The sequence below is a fragment of the Rhinolophus sinicus genome, chromosome 3, assembly GCF_057876585.1.
Source record: "Rhinolophus sinicus isolate RSI-liver-muscle chromosome 3, RSI-T2T, whole genome shotgun sequence".
Taxonomy (NCBI): Eukaryota; Metazoa; Chordata; class Mammalia; order Chiroptera; family Rhinolophidae; genus Rhinolophus; species Rhinolophus sinicus.
Window position 1 is genome coordinate 51,339,813 of NC_142503.1, and position 22,063 is coordinate 51,361,875.

Here is a 22,063-nt window from a genome sequence, read left to right on the forward strand (position 1 = left end):
AAGGAAGATAATCACTGGTACTTTCAAATGGATCACTTCTTTGTCTAATCCTGGTTGTTAAGGTCAAGCACGTGTCTTAGACACTCAGCGACTCAAATGATCTCAGCTGTTAATAACAAGTATACATATGTGTAGCCCATCATTAACTCATTATACGGACCATCTGAAGTTCTGGGAAAGACAGGATGATGGGTATTTTCTCAATCTGCTTGAGGGTTGGAGTAGTATTTGGAAACATCTACATAATACTAACCTATATACCACCGGGTCTTTTGATTTTAAAGATTACAGACTTTTGCAAGGTGCCCCACACCACACGCAGACACCATATGGTTTCATTCTTCCCTCCTTTTGCACATGTTCCTTTTACCTGAATTGCCCCCAACCACACCCAACCTGTTCCTCCTAGAAAACTCACTTTTGTCTCACAAAACCTTACATCAGCCTTTTATACTCTGACTATATTCCAGACCCCTCCTCTCACACATGTATTCACACAGCCTGCCCCAGTCCACTCCGAAGTTAAAACATTTCCTTCTCTGTACATCCATAGCTCATGCCTTTTGCACATTCTTTCTGTTATTTCATGTGTCACACTGTACTTTAATGATCTGTTTGCAGATATACCTACATGCTAGTCTCTTAAATTCCTAGAAAGTGCGCACAGTGTTAATCCCGTATCATCACTATGGTTCTGGAGTTCTGAAAGCTTGTGAAAAGGAAGATGTGTACATGCCTGTGTGCTTGTGAGGGAGACCCATGTGTGATCAGGGGATTGCTGAGCTCTGACTGGTGAATTTCGCTTTGTTGGATTGGTCCACATACCAGTTTATGTTGGATATGTAGATTAGCCATCATATCTGTTCTTGATGTTAAGTGATATCCGTTAGGCTTTATCACCTGCTGTACATGTGGCCATTTATTTATACTGAACTTAGGCAAATAGAATTACTACACCAGGCCCTCTTTTTCCTGCCTAAGTTCTGAGACAATGGGTAGATACATCAAAGGAATGGCAGATAGAGATCAAACTGTCAACTTTATTACTGATAAAGCTGATGATATCAGAGAATGGGGCTTGGGTATAGACAACTATGCACTTTCTAATAAATAAACAGATTGATATATATTCAGAAATAAATAGATTTGTATTCCTAGTCACAGGCTCTGAAGAACTACAAGCCCCTCCACATAAGGACCTGTCTTATAAACTTAACGGTACAAGGAAGAGAGTAAATTGGAGAAGAGCGAATAGAGAAGCTAGGCCAGGAAGGAGTGTTACACTGACAGATGTCCTTCCACATAGAAAAACACCTGGAATGAGAAATTAGTGTCCCAACTAATAATTTTAAATAAATTGCTATCATGTATTTTTAGAGATTTTACAGATAAAGACCTACTTTAAAAAAGCTTAAAAAAGATGTGAATCTTTATATTGCATAGGTTACTCATACACTCTAGTATGAATGAAGCAGGAAAGTGTTCACAACTAACAGTGTTCTCAAGCTAGGCTGGGAGAAAGTTGATTGTGTCTAGCTAGTAATGCTGCTGTACAGGTGAGGGTTTAGGCAAGTACCTAATGTGTTGTACTGTGGAGCTGCCTCTAGTAGCAACATGGAAAGATATCCTAGATTGCCAGAGAATAAAATAAGAAAAAAATTAATTCATTGTTCTACCACAAATCCATGGCTCAGACCAAATTTGTTGATTTGAAGTGAACTATAAAGATCTTTTAGGAAATTTGCACCAAGTGGTTATCTTGCTGTAAAAAAAATCGTGCCTAGCATAGTGCTTAGTATGTAATTGGAGCTCAGTAAATACTTGTTCAATGAATGAATCTTGACTTTGGGCTTCAGTTTGAAATCAGTTGAAAGTCGATGATGACACAGGTGTTGTAGTTTTGAAATTATGACACATAAATTCCATGGGTGTAAGTGTTAATAAATGGAAACAAAAATTGTACAGAGAAAGTAACATAAGGTCTTTTAATGACTTTCTACTCAACCTCATTGACTGGAGTTGCCAAAGCTCCCCATTTTCTCTGTAAAACACTGTATGCCCAAGGCAAGCTAACCACTCCTCATAGCAGGCTGCTGTCTAATTCCCATTATTTTGAGCTACATTTTTATTAAGGGTCAGTCATGATTATTCCCAACCCTTTTTATGCTAGTTGCACGTGTTATTGTTATTACATGATTTAAATGTTACTGAAGCTGATGAAACATGTGTGCCAAAGTAAGAGACTCGTTCCTCTGAAAACAAAGGTGACTGTTTTGAAAAGACTTCCTAAGAGGAGAGGCCTTAAAAGGACCACTGAAAGACATGATCCCTGCTCACAGGTAGTTTACAGCCTGGCGGAGTAGCTATGATATATGCAAACAGAATTCTACTGTAGGGTGGTAAATGTCATAGGAGAAGATAACATTAAGATTCCAGAAGTTCAGAGGAAGAAAATTACTTTTGGCTCACAGAATCAGTGACAGCTATATGGAGAAGTTGACATATGAGCTGGTCTCTGAAGAGTGTAAAGTCAGGATTTACAGAGATAATTCATTCCAAGTGAAGGGAAGGATGTAAGCAAAGCCATGAGGTGTAAGGCTGATGTTTGCTGGGGCACAGGGTTTATGAAGGGGAATAATGGAAGGTAAACTAGAAAGAACTGGGTTTCAATAGTCGAGAGCCCTAACTTCCAGGCTTATCTGGTCATTGTGAAAATAAGATACTTATTCTTTTCACCCACAATGACTGGGGTGGTCTTTAGTATATCTACAAAATGAGCACTTTATATTAGGGCATGATAATCCTACGCAATAATTTTTCATTCATAGTTTCATGGATTTTTTTTCTTAACTCCCTCATGGCTTATAAACTCCTTTTAATCTAAGCTACTTTATATTACTTTTGTTCAGCAGTGCATATTATTGGTTTTCTGCTAAGGACATGAGTATGCAATTAATTCTTGGTGAAATATTAATTGTAGAATTAGTGATTATGCTTGAGAATTCTCGGTTCTTTTTTAAGGCCCACATAAAATACTGACAATTTGTATTATAAGATCACAAGCTTGCTTGAGTTCTATGCATTAAAAACATGTTTTCAATGTTTGCAATATAAGCAGGATCATATATGACTTCATTGCTGTGTTATAACAATTGATATTTAATGCACTTTAACAGATTTAGTTGGGAAAAATCCTACCCATTACCTTCTTTTGTTTGATACACTTCTGGTTAGGGCACTGTGATTGCTTGAGAGTAGAATAAAGCATTATGCAAATCTAAGCTATTGTTCATAATTATATTCCTATAAGGAACTTTAATGTCACTTTAGCTGTTGGTCATAGGAAGGGACTACCAGTTCCAAGAATACAAATCTTGAGCCTAATAGAAACAAAATGTAATAGTTACAAATCTTGGCTTTCAGATAAAAATAGTTTGAGGACATGTTTCATTTCTTCAGAAATGTAGTTTTTGTTGTTGTTGTTGTTGTTTAAAGTAAAAAATAAGAGTACCATTTCAAAACAAAATAAAGATGTTGATGAAATAAGGGAAACTATTATTTTGGTAGCTCCTCTTTGAGGGCAAGCCATTTTTCTTTTTAAAAATTTCAATTTGGATATATATGTATTCCCTTTCTCTGTTTCTGTTTTTACTTATAAAATGAGAAATATATTACAAGGCTCTTTCCATACATGACTAATAATTTAATTTTCATTAAGTTACTAGTCTGTTTTAGGTAAAGTGAAATAAAGAAAAACAGGGTGTATCTAGGGAGGGTTATCACTACTTTAAACAGGAAACAGTAATTTTTTTTTTTTGACTTGGTATTCTAGGACCTGATACTTCATTTTGAAACTTCAGAAGTTAGATTTTTTCCAGCAGATTTAATGACATTCATCTCTTGAGAATTGATTTATACTAATACAACTCACAAAAAAACAAAACAAAAAAAAAAACTTAGAAAATATGACATCAGTTTAACCATGGAATATAAGAATATTACCAGCAAGCATATCAAAACACCATTCAGGCATTATCACATTCCCTTCTCACTATCACATTCCCAGCTCACCATACATGTGCATGGACATACACACTACTATGTTGCACAATGCAAATAAGTATTAGGGTTTATTGAGGGAACTTTAGAAATGGAGAAATATCAAAGCACACAAATCCTTCAAGCTCTCATCTGAAAATAGTCATACTTATTTGAGACATCACTGGACTGCTATGGAAAGGGAAGGGCTCTTGGAGGGGGATGATGCTTATGTAATGCATAAATTGTTTATAGGGAGAGGGGATATGGAAATAAAAGGCATGATTGAGCACTTTCTCAGAGAACTGGAAACAATTCAAAGAATGGAAATTCTAGAACTGAAAAGTACAATAAAAAATGTAATACATTTGATGAATTTAGTAGCAGTTTAGACACAGTTGAAGACAGAATTATTACTGGATAATAGATTGGAAGAAATATCCAAATGAGGCACAGATGGGACGCAGCAAGAAGTTCTAATTTATTAAAAATTGGAATCTCAAAAGCAGAAACAAGGGACAGAAGCAATATTTGATCAGAGTGTGGTGCAGTAAGAGTTTTTCAAAAATGATGAAAGACACCCATGTACAGATTCAAGAAGGCATACAAACTCCAAGCAGGATAAGATTCCCAAGCACATGATAATAAAACTTCTGAAACTAAAGGCAACAACAAGAACCTAGGAACAGCTAGGTGGTAGGGGGAAACAATCCAGATTACCGTCAGAAGATCAACATTATACTGACAGCTGATTTATCAACAAAACAATGGAAGATAGAAGACAGTGGAATGATATTTAAAGTGTTGAAAGAAATACCTGCCAATCTAGAATTTTGTATCCTGAAAAAACTTTGTCAAGAATGGAGGTATAAAAAGATTTTTGAAGAAAAAAGTAGAAAGAATTTGTCACCAGCAAATTCACACTAAGGAATATACGAAAGGGAATTCTTCAGAGACAAGGAAAATGATTCCAGATGGAATCTTGGAGATGCAGGAAGAAATGAAACACAATAAAAAGGTTCAGTATCTAGGTAAATATAAATGAATATTGACAATTTAAAGCAATAAAATTTTGTGCATGGGATTGAAAAACATTTATAGAATTAAAATATACAATTATAATAGCATGTAAGTTGAAATTAAAGTGATTTATGGTCCTTGTGTTCTCTTGAAAGAGATTAAAACATACCAATTTGTGTTAGACATTAATGAATCAAGAATGCATGTTATAATCTCTAGGGTAATCACTAAAAGAATAGTAAAATATAACTGCCAAGCTAATGGAGAGGGAAAATGGAATGAAAATAAATATTCAATCCGAAACAAGGCAAGAAAGGAGAGGGAAAAGGAACATAGAATAGGTAGTACAAGTAGAAGGCAAATAAGAAGAAGATTTAACCCCAAATATATGGTAATTATAGTAAGTTTAAATGGACTAAGTGCTCCATTTAAACTGTCAGAATTGATTTAAAAAATATTTATGCTGCTTATAAGAGTCATAAATATAAGAATACAGAAAGGCTAAAAGTAAAAATGCAAAAAGATATACCAAGCAAACATAGGTCAAAACCAAGCTGGTATAGTCTTATCAATATCAAAGCAAAGCTTTATTAATATCAAAGTATACTTAGACAAAAAAACATTATTTACAGATAAGAGGGACATTTCATTATGATTAAAAGTTAAATTTTCCAGAAAGATATTACTATTTTAAATTTACTTATACCTAATAACATAGCTTCAAAATATATGTCACATATTAACAGAACTACAAAGAGAGACAAGTTCATAATTATAATATGAAATTTGAACAGATCTCTTTCAATAGCTGATAGAACAAACAGACAAACTAAAGATTAAAAGATTTGAATAACAGCTAAGAAGGATGACTTACTTGACACATATAGAATGCTGCTGAAAAACTGCAGGACACAAGTTTTCTCAAGAACACATAAATATATTAAAAAAGAAAAAAGAACTTGGCCATATAGCCGTAAAGTAAATCTCAACAAATTTGGAAGTATAACTTCATATAAAATAAATTAGCTGGCTGCAATACAATTAAATTAGAAAGCAATAACAAAATGATAACTAGGAAATCCCCATGTATTTTGAAATTGAGAAACATACTTTAAAATTTGGGTCAGATAAGAAATCACAATGAAAATTCAAAAATAATTTGAGATTAATAGTAATGAAAATACTATACACCAATTTTTATGTGATACATCAAAATCTTTGATTAAAGAGAAGTACATAGCTTTAAATTCATATATTAGAAAAAGAGAAAGGTGCAAATTAATGATGTAAGACTCTATCTCAAGAAGATAGAAAAATAATTGCAAATTAAACCCAAAGAAAGTTGAAGAAAGGAAATAATAAACATTTATGAGATAGGAAGAATACATAAAGCCAAATTTTATTTGGAAAGATTACCAACTGATAACACTTGGCAATACTTAATAAAAGAAAAAAAGAGAGAAAAAAAATAATCAATATCAGAAATTTTAAAAATGTAAAAAATTTTAGCTCTTACAAAAATTTAAAAGATCCTAAAAGGATATTATGAACAAATTTAATCCAATGCTTTTTTTGAAAAATCTAGGTTAAAAAATTTAGGTCAATTCTTTAAGAAATACAATATACCATCATAGATACAAAAAGAAATAGAAATTCCAAGGAGTCACGTAACTGTTAAATTGCTAATTAAAAACCTTACCACAAAGAAGGCCCCAGGTCCAGATGACTTCACCAATAGTTTGTCTTTCATCCTCACTCCCATAGATAAATCTACATGGGAAGCCAAATAATAATCAAAAGGTTGTTCTGGGAGAATCAAAGGAGAATGAATGAGATGATATTCATAGTCAATATCCACTATATATGGAAAGCTGACATATACATTTTTGCATAGATGAGAACAGTTGTGTCCCTGAGTAATCAATAATTTCTGAACTTTATGGGACCATTTCACTTCTATTAAAGGAAATTCTTTCCTTAGATTGAGCATAATGTGAATACTTGGGCTATGGCTTTACAAATGGTAATATAGTCATTCTCTGATTCTTGTTGGCTCTGTCATTCTTTTATTCTTTTGCTTCTCTCCAATAATCTAGACATCCTAAAATACTTCGGTTTTCTCAGTGAGACAGACTGATTTATTCATATGCACATTTCGATGATTCTATGACAGTTTTCTGGAATGACCTCCCCATCCTCACATCATCTCCACTCTTTATCCATTTGGCAAATTTCTATTTCTTCTTCAAATCCAAGTCAAATATCTTTCCTGTGTGAAGTCTTCCCTTCTTTATGTTCTCACTATATCTTGCCTATCTTCTGTAATAGTACTTAATACACTGCATTAAAATATTTAGTTCTGTCTCCCTGTTGGAGTTTGAATTTCTTTAGAGAAGATACTGTGTCTATATTTGTATTCTTAGTATTTAAACCCCATGAAAGTTTACTAAATGAAGAAATAAATGAGTGAATGAATAAGCAAACGATTGAGTGAACCTACCTTGGTAGCTCTGTCTTGTTAAGATCACCATTTGGGTATTCTGAGAAGCACTCATGAACTCATTCTAGCTAGCAATGAAAACTGCTCTGGTTGAGTACATTCAATCAATAATTAACTCTAAATTGAATTTATAATTGCTTTTGTAATACTACTATAATCATGGGCATTCAAAATGCTGACTTCCCAGATACATGTCATAACCTTAATTTTTAATTTCATCCTGCTTCTAAGTTAAATAGAAGGGAGAAAGAGTAGTAGGAATTGAAAATTCTGAGGAATCACTTTAATTAGGTATGTAAAAGAGCCTGAAAAAACATTTTAAAATAAGATTCGGTCCAGAGCCAAGATAGAGTGTTCATTCCTAATTAAGTTTAGTAGTTTAATACCAAAGCAAATAAGTGAGAGCAGAGTTGCCAGGGAATTGGAGAAACCAGTTCATACCACTGCTTTCCAGCCCTTTTCATTCATGGTATGTGCAGAAAATGTATTAGATACAGCACTCTGGAGTAAATGGATGAGGCTACTGGCTATTGAAGACTAGTGGCCCACGGGCTCTGGCTGCCCCAGGCTCCACCTGGCTGTAGTGAGAGCTAAGGAAATCAGGATCTCAGCAGTCCCTAGCCCTTCACAGAGACTGAAGTTTAAGAAGTTTAAGGAAGGGGAGTAGAATGTACCTGACAGTCTTGGCTCTCAGCCTAATCTAACAAATTAGGAAGGGTTCAGAGTAAGCAAGAAAGGCATGTTAAGTTTCAGAGCTAGGATTGTTCAGGCCAGTGATTTTCAACTCTGAATGTATACTGGAGTCACCTGGAAGTTTTTTTTTTTGTTTTTTTTTTAATTTTTATTTTATTAAATTTATTGGGGTGAAGCTTTTAAAACCTAGCAATGCTCAGACCCTACCCTAGTACAATTAAATCAGAGTCTCTGTAGAGCGGGCAATGGGGTGACATCAGTATTTTTTAAATGGTTCCTACAGGTGATTCAAAAATGTGTCCAGAGTTAAGAACCACTGATATAAGCAGTGACTGATAATTAAAAAAAAATAGTAGTAAGGGACTGAAATTCTGAGAATGTTTTTAAAAAGTACCTTCATTGAATACTTATGCTTAGTGGTATTTTAGCGTAGAGAGAATTTGGTTTTGTTTTTATTGTTGTAGAAATATATAAGCCGGTCAGTAGTTTGTGTTTATCTCAGATGGTAGCCATATTCCTAGGAGGAAATAGCCCTTGGCGTTTTAATCTTAAACTTAATGTTTTTGAAGTGATGGCAAATATGAATACTGAATTGGTCAGAAATGGTAATTATGGAGGTTTTTTAACTAAGCCTCAAAGAGTAGGTAGAATGTAGACATACAGAAAAGGTGGAGTAAGGTGGGGGTGGGGGTGGTAACCATTCTAAATGGAGGAACAGCATGAACACAGAGGAGGAGGAGGTACAAGAAAATCCCAGAGAAGAATGTTGCAGAGCCTGAGACAGGGGCCCAATGGCAAAGGAGGGGCAGCCAAAGCCAGCATCTCTTGGAGAGCAGTCTAGAGACACTATCATTCCAAACACCGCTAGCAGTTAAAATGGCCACACCCAGTCTCCCTTGATTGTAGCGGAGTCCTGATTACAGATAATGTTTACTGAGCACTAATTACATGCCAGAGACTTAAACATTTAATTCCCTTAAGCATTTAATGTAACTAATTTAATCCTCACAAACAACTGTACTAGGTAAATTCTATTATTACCCCTGGTTTACAGATGAGGAAAATGCAGCATAGTAGGCTGACATTTTTTTGTGATCTCTCTGTATTCCATGATCTGTTTTCATTTTATGGCCCTGACTCATGATACCCACGACATATTTAGTGGACAGTGAATTATACAGTTACAACCGATATGTACCATGTTAGTGTAGGGTAGAGTTAGGTACTTTTAAATAAGGTCAGCTAGAATTCAGAGCTAAGGATTTTGAACTCTTTTTTCAAAGAGTTCAAATACCTGTATCCTGGAGGTATAAGGAATTTACTGAGATTTTTGAGCAGGGAATAGCATGATGAAAGTTTTTAGTACAACTAGTCTGGAAAGATGGGCAGGATGAATTGCGGGGAGGGGAGAGTAGGAGGTAAATGTGATACCAGCCGACTAGTTAGGACTCTAATGCAATAATCTAGAGATGATGTGATACAAAGCTAGGTCAGGCTCTTTTTCGTGGCAACTTGGGAGCAATCAGCTGCTTCAGGATGAAGCTGAACATGTCTTTCCCAGCAACTGGCTGCCAGAAACTCATTGAAGTGGGCGATGAACGCAAACTTCGTACCTCTCATGAGAAGAGTATGGCCACAGACGTTGCTGTTGATGCGCTGGGTGAAGAATGGAAGGGTTATATGGTTTGAATCAGTGGTGGGAACGACAAAATTTCCCCCAAGAAGCAGGGCATTTTGACCCATGGCTGAGTCTGCCTGCTCCTGAGTAAGGGGCATTTCTGTTATAAATTAAGGAGGACTAGAGAAAGAAAGCGCAAATCTGTTCAGAGTTGCGTTGTGGATGCCAATCTGAATGTTCTCAACTTGGTCATTGTAAAAATAGGGGAGAAAGATATTCCTGGTCTCACTGACACTACTGTGCCTCGTCGCCTGGGGCCCAAAAGAACGAGCAGAATCCGAAAACCTTCTGAATAAGATGATGTCTGCCAATGTGTTGAGAAAGTCCCTAAACAAAGACAGTAACAAACCTAGCACGAAAGCACCCAAGGTTCAGCGTCTTGTTACTCTCCATGTCCTGCAACACAAATGTCACTGTATTGCTCTAAAGACACAGGGTACTAAGGAAAATAAGGAAGGGACCACAAAATATACTAAACTTTTGGCCAAGAGAATGAAGGAGGCCAAGGGAAAACACCAGGAACAGATTGCCAAGAGACATAGGCTGTCTTCTCGGGGAGCTTCGAAGTCTGAGTGCAGTCAAAAATGAGATTTTCTAAGAGTAACAAATAAAGAAGATCAGACATCAAAAAACCAAAAAATTAGGTCAGGGTGGTGATAGTAGAAGGTCTGGTGACTAGGAGTGCGCCTGAGTGACTGGGTAAGCCACAGGACGTCAGGGGGACAATCCTGATAAGGGGAGGTGGTGAATTTCACTTTAGCTTTTTTTGAGTTTGGGGATATTGATTCATTTCAGCCTGGGATGTGTAATTGAATCTGACAATTTTAAAACTTTATTTTGTATACTTCTCCTTTTTTGATATGGATGGCATTATTTATCTCTATTTTAATTTCACATTAATCCTTTACTTGGTAAAATTACATTTGCTTATTATTCTATTAAATAACAGAATGTGATTTTTATTATAAATATATAATTATTAATGTTATTATTTACTGTAGGTTATCAGACCAGGATGAAGAGGGCAAGACCAAGCAGAAGTGTATCATATCTGACCCCTCCTTTTCCATGGTGACAGTTCAACGGGAAGATAGTGGAATAACCTGGGAGACCAATTCAAGTAGGTCTTCCACTCCTTGGGCTTCGGAGGAAAGTCAGACTTCTGGGGTGTGTAGCCCTGAAGGGTCGACTATGAATTCTTCTGCAGGGAATGTTTCCTTTATTGTGGATGAAGTTAAAAAGGTTCGGAAAAGAACGCCTAAGTCAAAGCATGGTTCACCATCGTTGCGTAGGAAACGCAACAAAAAAAGAAATTCGTTTGAATCCCAAGATGTTCCAGCAACCAAAAAAGATAACCCTTTAATTTCTGAAAGCCAAGCACTAAATACCCAGAAAGATAAGTCACCTACTGGCAATTACGATAAAATGAGAAAAAAGACCACCTCAAATGTACCTCCGATTACTGGAGCAATATACAAAGAACACAAGCCGTTAGTGTTACGGCCAGTCTACATAGGAACAGTACAATATAAAATTAAGATGTTTAATTCAGTTAAAGAAGAATTAATTCCTCTACAATTTTATGGAACATTGCCAAAGGGTTATGTAATTAAAGAAATACATTACAGGAAGGGGAAAGAGTCATCCATCAGTCTAGAGCCAGATTCGGGCAATCATGATTCTAATATAGTTTCCAAAACAGGCAAATTAGTCGCCCAAAGCATAGAAGATGATAAAGGAAAAGAGCTTACTTCACCTTGGGGAGGTGTGCGCTCCAAAGGATCAAAGTCCCTGACCTCCTTAGTCAGTCGCGAGGATAAAAAGAAAAATTACGCTGATTCTCCTCTAAAGGCTGCATCTGCCACCAAGCACACAGTTTCCTCTTATTCAAGTAATGACACAGCAAAACAAGAAACACAGCTCAAACCTCCACAGTCCATGTCACAACAGGCAGCCGATGAAGCAAAACCCCGGGAACCGGAGCCGTCTTCTCTTATACCCGACACATCTGCAGCTGTGCTCCTGGAAACAGCAAAGGAAGAATTTGAGTCTGATTCACAAGAAACTGTAACTTCAGAGCATGACTCTTCAGTCTCACCATCTTTAGTGGATAAGATAAAGAAGGAAGACATATATTCTGCTGACCGTTCCATTTCACTGGAGGCAAAGAAGGATTCTCTGGAAACGGGTTTGCCAGATCTGGCAGCATCCGTCCAGGAAGATTCTGGCCCAGAGAGAGAAGAACTGGACCTAACTTCACTCGAAAGGGCAGAACCAGTTTCTGAACAACTAACCCCTCCTCATCTTGATGTCAAAGGAGAGAAGGAAGAAAACATGCCTGAGCCATCCATTTCTCCTTCTGAACCGCTAATGTTAGAGGAACTAGAGAAAGAAGAAATAGAAACTTCTCTACCAAGAGCTGCTACCCCTGAGCCTGAAGATTCTAATTTAGTAGAAGAAGAGATCATAGAAATTGATTACCCAGAAAGCCCATCAGTTTCTGAGGAGCCTTTCTCACCACATTTAGTCCCTGAGGAGAAGCAGAAAGAAGAGGAGACCGTTCTACCATTACCGACAACATCAATACCTGAACATGTTGCTTTGTCTGAGGAAGAAAGAGAGGAAAATGAGTCTGTTTCTACTGATTCTGCTTTTGTGTCAGAGTATTCAGTCCCACAGGATATGAACCAGGAACTAGAGAAGCAAGAAGTTGAGCCAGTTTCTCCATTCAATGTAAAACCTATATCTGAACGTGCACTTTTGTCAGAAGAGGAGAATGAGGAATTTGAGCCTCGTTCCCCAGCTTCGGCCTCTGCATCTGAACACTCTTTCTCACCATCCATAACTGAGAAGACTCCTGAGTGCCAGTCACCACTGTTTTCAACAGTTACATCAGAAGAACACGTGGTCCTGTCTGGAGAAGAAGGCTCAGAAAGTGGGCGTTACACAGCAGATTCCACATCAGCTTCTGAGTACTCCATTCCGTCACAGGCAACAATAGAGTCATTGAAGAAAACCGACCATAAGTCTCCATTAAAATCAAAAGATGTTTCTGAGCACATGATTCTGTCGGAAGAGGAGAAGGAAGACACTGGGCCGTATTCCCCAGAGGTGGCCTCTGTGTCTGAACACTCTCTCCCCCCAGGCACAGCTGAAATGACTTCTGAGTGCCAGTCACCACCACTTTCAACCCCTGCATCGGAGCATGAAGTCCTATCAGAAGAGGACCTAGGAAGTGAGTGTTTCACACCAGATTCAACATTGACTTCCCAATATGCAGTTCCACCAAAAGTAACACAGGAATCCCCAAAGAAAATAATTGATGATGTGTCCCCATTAAAATCGAAAGCTGTTTCTGAGACGATGATTCTGTCAGAAGAGAAGAAAGACACTGGGCCGTATTCCCCAGAGGTGGCCTCTGTGTCTGAACACTCTCTCTCCCCAGGCACAGCTGAGATGACTTCTGAATACCAAGCCCCACCACTTTCAGCCACCCCATCTGAATATGTGGTCCCATCAGAAGAAGAGACAATAGAAATAGAGCAGTACACACCCTCTTCCACCTCTGTTTCTGAATTTTCAGTACCACCATGTGCAACACCAGAATCACAGGCGGAAGAAGTTGTCCACGGTGCTCCTGTAAATCTAAAAGGCACCTCCTCACCTGTGAATTTCTCAGAAGAAGAGCAAGAAGACATTGGACCTTTTTCTCCAGACTCTGCATTTGCGTCAGAATTCTCATTTCCACCCTATGCAACTCAGGAAACAGAGAAAAGAGAATTTGAGTCTGATTCTCCAATATGTTTAACATCACCATCTGAGCACACTATTTTGTCAGATGAAGACACTGAAGAAGCTGAACTTTTTTCTCCAGACTCAGCATCACAAATTTCACTCCCATCATATAGAATCCCAGAAACAAAGAAAAATGAAATTGAGCCTGATTTACTGATAGCTGCGATGTCTGCTCAAGGATATTCCTGCTTTTCAGAAGCAGATGAGGAAGGAGTTGAGTCAACAGCTTCTACACCTGTACCTGAGCAGCTCAGTTCCTCACAGAAGCAACAAGCTGAACCTTCCCATCTGACGTCTGCACCTGAAGACTTGAGTGTGTCACCTGCAACAAATAAAGCAGAGAAAGCAGATGCTCAAACAACTTTAGCATCTGTATCTGAATATCTCCTTTCCGCACAGAAGCAGGAAACTCAAGCATTTTTAGAACCTAAGTCTGAAAATTTGATTCCACCATATTTAACCGGTGAATCAGGAAAGGGAGAAACTAAGACTAGTTCATCAGTAGGTACAACACCTGTTTCTTTACCTGTGCAACCATCCGAGATAAAGGAAGAAACCAAACCTGTTTTGCCTTCATCTCAGGATTCAGTTTCACCTGACTCAGTTCTTAAGAAAGAACAAGAACCCAAAGCATTGCTCACTCCAAAAGCTGCAGATGAACAGATGGCTTTGTTAAAAGTTAAAAGTGAGGAAGAAATTGTGCCCGACTCTCAAGAAGCTGCAGTGCATATATCACAGGATCAAGAAATGGAGACTCAGCCTCCAAATGTTCCAGGATCTGGGATGAAATACTCAGTTCTGTCTGACTTGGTAGATGAGCGAAAGAAGGATGTCAAACCCAATTCATCTCCAACTGTGACATCTGAACTAGAACAGAGAAAGTTGTCAGGGACCGAGCCTGAAGTAATAAAGCCATATTCACCTGTAAAGGAAACATCTCCATCTGGACCTGAGATTTTATCAGTAGTGAAAACGGAAGTGAAACATGATTCTAAAATAATTGGTACACCTACAGTGCTGCATTCAGCTTTACCAGGAGTGGAAAAGGGAGTTGAACATGGACCATCTGCACCAGAATTTTTAGATTTGTCAGAAAAAATAAAGAAAGAAATTGAACCCAGCTCTTCAATAACCACAACATCTGTAACTAAGCATGATTCAAGCTTAACCAAATTAGCAAAAGAAGAAATCCCAACAGAGTTATCTCTTACCGCCCCTATAGAACATCCAGTCTTAACAAAAGTAGGAGAGAGTGAATTAGGAAGGGGTTTACCACCATTGGTAACATCTATAGATGAGCATTCACTTCTTAAAGAAGACGAAAACGTAGCAATTAAAGCTATTTCTTCTCCCACTGAAACTGCTGCGTCCAAACATCCAGCTTGGTCAGAAGCAGAGAAGGAAATTAAATTTGATTCATCTCCAAGCACATCCTCTATACCAGAGCATTCTGTTTTCTCAAAGGGAAAAACTGAAGAAGTTACGCCTGGCTTGCCAATAACCCAAACACTGTCTTCTCAGCATGCAGACGCATCCAAGGAAGCAAGGGTAGAAAATGAACAGGGTCTATCATTTTCTACAGTCCTTGACTCTGAACGTTTGGTTTTATCACAGAAAAAGAATTCTGTGTCTGCCTCAGAGGTATCAGGGCCTGAACATGTGCTTTCACCCAGCCTAGGTGGTGAGATACAGAAAAAAGAAACTGAACTTCCTTCCTCACAAAACGTGTCACCTGCACCCAAATATATAGTTCCAAAAGACAAAAATGAGAAGATGGCAAGTTCTTCTCCCGTGCTGGAAAATTTAGAGTCAGATGATTTAGCTCTGACATTACCAACCTTCAGTCATGGTAAGAACAAACAGGCAATGGAGACATCATCTACAGCTCAGGGACATTACCTGTCAGAAAAACAAGATCTTGCTCTGGCAGAGCTCTCTTTGGGACCTGAGAAGAAAGACCAGCCACACCAAGTATCAGGATTACCAAATGCTGGGTTGGAATTCACTAGTGGTTTAGGTAGGCAAAGTGTATCTATAGACACCAAACAAATAAAATCTCCTACAACTGAAACAGGGGGTCCTATCTTAGAAAAGGGCCTTGCTGAGCTTAGGAGCAAAGGAGAAGGAAAAGAAGAAAACAGGGAACTTCATGGGTCAACTATAGTGCCTGAAATTTTGGAGGACTCATCACGCTTTAAGGAGGAACCTCAGAAGCAAGAAATTAAATCTATCTCTCCTAAGGTAGCCAGCTTAGAATCAAAAAAGCCACTCACCTCTCTAGTTGAAGGAGACAACCAAGAAGAATGTCAGCCATATACTATTTCTTTAAAAGGATTATCGGAAGAGTTGAACCATTCAGCTGACTTGAGAAGGGGGGGAAATCAAGAAATAAGTTCATTACTGCCAACAGGAAATTTGAAGGCACAAGTAACAGGAGATACTGTAACTACACCAAACGAAGAAACAGACCAACCAGATTTGTTCCCTGTACCTCAGAGTATAACCGAACCCTCAAAGATTGCTTCTTCTGACCTCCTCATGGAACAAGAGAAGCCTGAAAAACCACTTCATCACAATCAGGCTGTTAAATTACCTGATGTAAGCACATCTTGTGTGGATAAACAAGATCTGGGTATTAAACAACTTTCAATTACGAAAGAGAATTTGCCTTTGGAAGAATCAAAATCATTTATGACAACTAAGTCTGCAGATGTTAAAGAAACACAAATGAAAGAGGCCTTTCTTCCTTCAAAGAATGAAAACTGGATGGTGGAAAAGCCAGAAAGTGATTTGGCAAGTCATTATGAAGAAAGAGTACTGGGATCTGTGCAGCCAGCTTCCTCTGGCAGCAGTGACGTGATGGCAGGGCAGCTCAAGGCTACTCTGTCAGATAAAGATGAAACCGGAAAGCAGGTTCTGCCACATTCTGCTGAAAAATCTCATGTGTCATTACAAGAACCAGTATCTACTCTTGATATCTCCAGGGATAATGAAGAGACCTTATCAACTGAAACTTCTTCTGAAGAAATACAACTGGCCCCCAAACCAAAATCTTTAGTTCCAGCTGGAAATGTACAGAGAAGTGAAGCAGAGGGGAAACAGATTATTTCTTTTGTGGGAGGTAGAAGTTCAATATTGGAGAAAACAGACACAGAATTTACCAGGCCTCCCAAAGAAGACATCCAGGAAGAAATCAAGCTACCTTCTGAAAGAATCCTCCAGAAACCAATGTCTGGCCCATCAGTGGAACAGGTCAAAGAAGGCCATTTCCTGGCAAAAGATGTAGAACCTGCATTGAGCAATAGAAAAGAAGCACACAGTAGTATATCTCCTTTACCTGGAGAGAAGTCATTTGAAGAATCACAACTAGTTCAGTTAAAGGTTGTAGATGATGCTAATGAGAGGGAGAAACCAACCTCTGAAATGAAAATACCCACAAAAATAAAACCCCTCTCCTCCATCCAAGAAAATGAAGCACCTCAACCCGCAGAACCACCTGAGGAGACACAAAAGCTGCCTAAGAAGCCAAAAGCAGTTAAACCAGGACTTTCTGAGGAAAAGGGAAAGAAAGGAATTTCATCTTTTACATCGTGGATGTCCAATTTGTTTTTTAGATCAAGCACTGCAAGTAACAAAGTTGCTGAAAAAGAAGATTTAGAAACTCAGCCAAGTCAATCTGTAGAAAAAGCAGCGACTGTGACAGAGCCTAAAGATACGGCTCCAGAGGACTTGAATGCAACTGAGAAAGCAGCTGACCATCCATCACCGGAGGCAAAACTTACAGCTGCTGAAGAACCCAGAGGTACTTTGGTTAAATCTGGTGAAGGTCAAGATTTTAAAGAAAAACCGACACTTTTATCAAATGTAGAAGATTTACAACAGCCAGAATCCAAATTTGAGGTGTCCAGTGAAAATCATGGCAAGAAAGAAACCCTAGACTATTCAGAAAAAATGGACCTAACCTCAGTAGTTACTTCTGCTGATGGTGAGAAACGTCTTGGAATTCAATCTTATTCTTCCATGGGTGAGAAATCCATTATGGAAGAAGCCAAAAATGCTGTTCCTCTTCATGTCACTGATAGTAAAAGAGCCCAGAAGCCAGAAATCTCTTCTCCATCTAAATGGAGTATCTCTGTTGTTCAGGAAGAGCCAAGAAGTGATCAAACAGAAAAATCACTCTTTTCATTTGATGCAGTAGATAAGGTGCCGCAACAGCCCAAATCAGCTTCCTCTAGCTTCACAAGTAAAAATACCATGAAGCTATCAGAGAAGCCAGAGTCAATGATTTTGCCAACAGAAGAATATAAAGGCAGTCTTATTGATCTTGGTGAAGATAGACTAAAGAAAGAAATGTCCAAACCTACTTCCTTGGAAATTTCTGAAGAAGAAATGAAACTCAGGTCTGTTAGTCCAACTGAGGAGAAAGATAACTTGGAAACCAGATCATATTCCTTGGCAGAAAAGATGGTGCTGGCAGAGGAACAAGAAACGGTGGCACCATTAGAGCTAAGAGAGAATAATGAAATTGGGAAGGCACAAATTACACATGGATTTATTAAATTGGAAGACTCAAAAGCTGCTGGTGTGCTGCAGCAAGTCTCTCAAAACGAAGACCACAAAGAAAGACACAAACTTATTGAGGAGGAGAAAGGAAAAGAAAAAGCAAGGCAGTCACATGTATTTTCAGAAGGAGAGAAGCAGCAGGAAATTCAGCCTTATTCTGTGAATGTAACCAGGTCTATACCTGAAGAATCAGATGTCTCTTTAAGTCATTCTTTGGGTAAAACTCAACCATTTTCATTAGTTAAAACTATATCAATTACTGAAAAATCAGAAACCATGATCTCAGAGGCTCACCCAGAAATCAGGGAAACAAAGACAGTAGGAACCCAACCACATCTATTAGAAGAAAGTAAAGTGTTGGTGGAGAAACCGGAGGCTTTCATTCCAGTGGATCTTCCATATTGTGAGGAAATAGATAACCGCTCTTTTCCTAAGGAAGGAAATCTCGTATTGGAAAAATCAAGCAGGGATATGGCGAGTCACAGTGAAGAAAAGGGACAGGTCACAGTGTCAGAACTGTCAAAGGATGGTTCAATAGATATCACAAAAGAAAGTATGAGACAAGGATCTCCAGCTAAACAATCTGAAAGGATTTTAGATCGTCCTATGGGTGAATCAAAGACCTTAGAAACACCGTCACATTTGTTGTCATCTGTGAAACCACAAACACTTGTTTCAGGGGCTTCTCCAGAAATTAGTACAGTAAGGAACAACGAAATTAGTGCAGTGACGAGACAAGAATTGACTCCAGATAGGCATTCAGTCCATACTATTCAAACATCTAAAGAGCAAACATCTGAAATGTCTAAACAACCTGTTCTTTCAAAGCACCACTTGGAGGCTCTAGAATCGGCTTATGTAAATGAACCACCCTCTTCAGCAAGCAGCAACTATGCTCAATTTATAAGAAATGCATCAACAGCCAGTGCCGATAAAATGGTTTCTACTAGAGAAATATCCGAGGAGCCTGAAGACACATATGAAAAAGGTGGATTTAAAATGACTAGTAAGCCAGCTGGACTTTCAGAAGATCAAAAGAGTGCCTTCAGTATCATTTCTGAAGGCTGCGAGATATTGAATATTCATGCTCCTGCATTTATTTCTTCAGTTGATCAGGAGGAAAGCGAACAAATGCAAGATAAGTTAGAATATTTGGAAGAGAAGACCTCATTTAAAACTCTACCCCTCCATGATGACAGTGAGGCAGTGGCTTGCCATAAAACATTAAAGAGTAAGTTAGAAGATTCGGATAAAAAAGTTATATCATTGACAGAAAGTAAAGAAAAGGAAATTCATAAAACAAAAGAGATATCCACAGATTCAGAAACTGGTGATTTAGACTTTAATCAGCCCACAATTCCCAGTGAAGAGGATTATTTTGAAAAATATACATTGATAGATTACAACATCTCCCCAGACCCAGAAAAACAGAAAGTTCTATCGAAATTAAATGTTGAAGCAGAACTCTCAAAGGAAATTCCAGAAGAAACTATCTCTTTCCCAGAAAGTTCAGAGGAAAGTGCCCTGGAACGTGAATACAAGTTGGTGGAATTAGATGAAAGTTTTTATGGACCAGAAAAGGACTACAACAAGTTATCTCACCTAGAGACCCAAAAGTCTTTGGTTATCCAAAAATCATCTGACAGAGATGCTCCAAAGAGTACAAACAGAGCTGTGGACTCAAAGTCACCTGGGATGCCTTTATTTGATGCAGAGGAAGGAGTTTTGTCACGAACCCAGATATTTCCTACCACTGTTAAAGCCATTAATCCTGAACTTCTGGAGGAGCCACCTGCACTTGGATTTTTATACAAGGATCTGTATGAAGAAGCAGTTGGAGAGAAAAAGAAAGAAGGGGAGACAGTTTCTGAAGGTGACAGCATGAATTCTGAGGCATCATTTCCAAGCAGAAATTCTGATACTGATGATGGAACGGGAATATACTTTGAGAAGTACATCCTCAAAGATGACATTCTCCATGACACATCTGTAACCGAAAAGGACCAATGTCAAGGTCTGGAAGAAAAAACGGTTGGTAAGGATGATTCATACCAACCACTAGCAGCAGAAGGAGAAGTTTGGGGGAGGTTTGGAACTATTCTTGGGGAAAAGAGCCTGGAAGAGGAACAGAAAGCTGCTTCCAGGGAAGGAGAATCAGGAGGCCACACGGAGACCTTGGACAAAGTAGCTACGCAGAGAAAAGTTCCCATTGCTGAGGAAGTCACAGTGGTTACCCAGAAGGTAAGCTATGCAGTTCCATTTGAAGACACCCATCATGCTCTGGCGAGAGTAGATGAAACAAGCAGTCAGAGTCAGGAAGCAGCAAATGCAAACCCCGAGGTCAATGTGAATGTCCCAGTACAAGTGACCTTCCCAGAGGAAGAATTTGCACCTGGTGCTACGTGTGTTCAGGAAACGCTGCAGGAAGTACCTGCCATAATGGTCCCACCTGAGCCAAGTGAAGATAGGCTCCGCAGTAGCCCTATTCAGGATGAGTATGAATTTGCTGAATCCCAGAATTATGAAGTGGTTACTCAAGACACTTTATCAGAAGAACCATATTCAGTCTCTACCCCTGAAGACCTGTTATCTCAAGGAAAGGAATCCTTTGAACACATCTGTGAAAATGAATTTGTAAGTGAGGTGGAACAAAGTATGTCTGCTGAACAGAGAGAGTTGGACAGAAAGAGGACAGAAGAAGACCAACTATCATCAGAGTTAGTTGCCGAGAAGGAACAAAAGGAACTGAAAAAGTCCCAGATTGACACATATTGCTACACTTGCAAAAGCCCAATTTCTGCTGTTGACAAGATGTTTGGCACCCATAAAGACCATGAGGTTTCAACGCTTGATACAGCTATAAGTGCTGTAAAGGTAAATACATTAATTTGTTTTCCTATTTTCTCAATTTAAAAAATGACCAATATTTAATACATTTATTTTTAAGCATAATAGTTAGTCTGAAAAAAACCTAAGAATATTTCACCAGGTATTTAGTTAAGATCCATTGACAAACATTTATTGGGTATGCACTACGTGCCAGGTATTTTTCTAGGTTCTGGGAATACCAGGATAAATAAGATGGCTGCCGCCTGTGAGGGGTCTTGTCTTGCAGCAGTAACACTTAACAACATCCAAAAAAGCCAAATAATTTTAAATTGTAAAATATACAATGCTTTTGAGCACAAAACAATTTGTTTTCAATTACCTACAGTCTCATGCTTTAAAAATACACATTTCTATTCCATTGAGCAATTTAACTTCAAGTTTTATAAAAAGAACAAAACAGTAAGACATTTTAAATTTCAGTTTCCTCCATATTTCCTCTTTATTTCTCAAATTGATGTTAGAAATGGAAAACCTTTGCATTCTTTCTGGCTATGTCTATGGACTCCCAATGTTAAAAAGTTAGTTACAACACATATCCTTATGGATGTGATTATAACTACTCCACTTCCCCAGAGACACTAGTGGAAATCGACCATTTAGTCTTTGAGATTCCCTCCTAGCTTTCAGCAGCCTTCTGACTGAAGCCCTATTCTTATCTCTGCAACCCATCTTCCATAGAGTAGCCAGAATGATCTAAAAATGCGAATAATAACAAGAATTGAGGACATTGTACCAGGCAGTGTTAAGCTCTTTATATACAAGGTATCTTTTCATCCTCACAATCACCTTGTCATCAATTTGCAGATAATGAAATGGGCCCAGGTCATTTCAGTGACTTGCCCAAGGTAATGGAAGACAGAGCTAGGGTTGGTACCCAGGTCTGTCTG

The 22,063-nt window shown here is 38.2% G+C and overlaps 1 protein-coding gene and 1 pseudogene across 3 annotated transcripts in view; both read left to right on the plus strand.

Moving 5' to 3' along the window:
* The window catches only part of CMYA5 (cardiomyopathy associated 5), a 92,900-nt gene that overhangs the window by 26,775 nt on the left and 44,062 nt on the right, over positions 1 to 22,063 (plus strand). For all 3 annotated transcript variants that reach the window (XR_016020647.1, XM_074328794.2, XM_019728192.3), the window contains exon 2: positions 10,931 to 21,161. Coding sequence is in view for 2 of the 3 variants with exons in the window: in XM_019728192.3 (XP_019583751.3) it covers positions 10,931 to 21,161 (10,231 nt within the window). In the remaining variant the exon portion in view is untranslated. The remainder of the gene's footprint in view (positions 1 to 10,930; positions 21,162 to 22,063) is intronic.
* LOC109445656 (small ribosomal subunit protein eS6 pseudogene) lies at positions 9,676 to 10,652 on the plus strand (annotated as a pseudogene).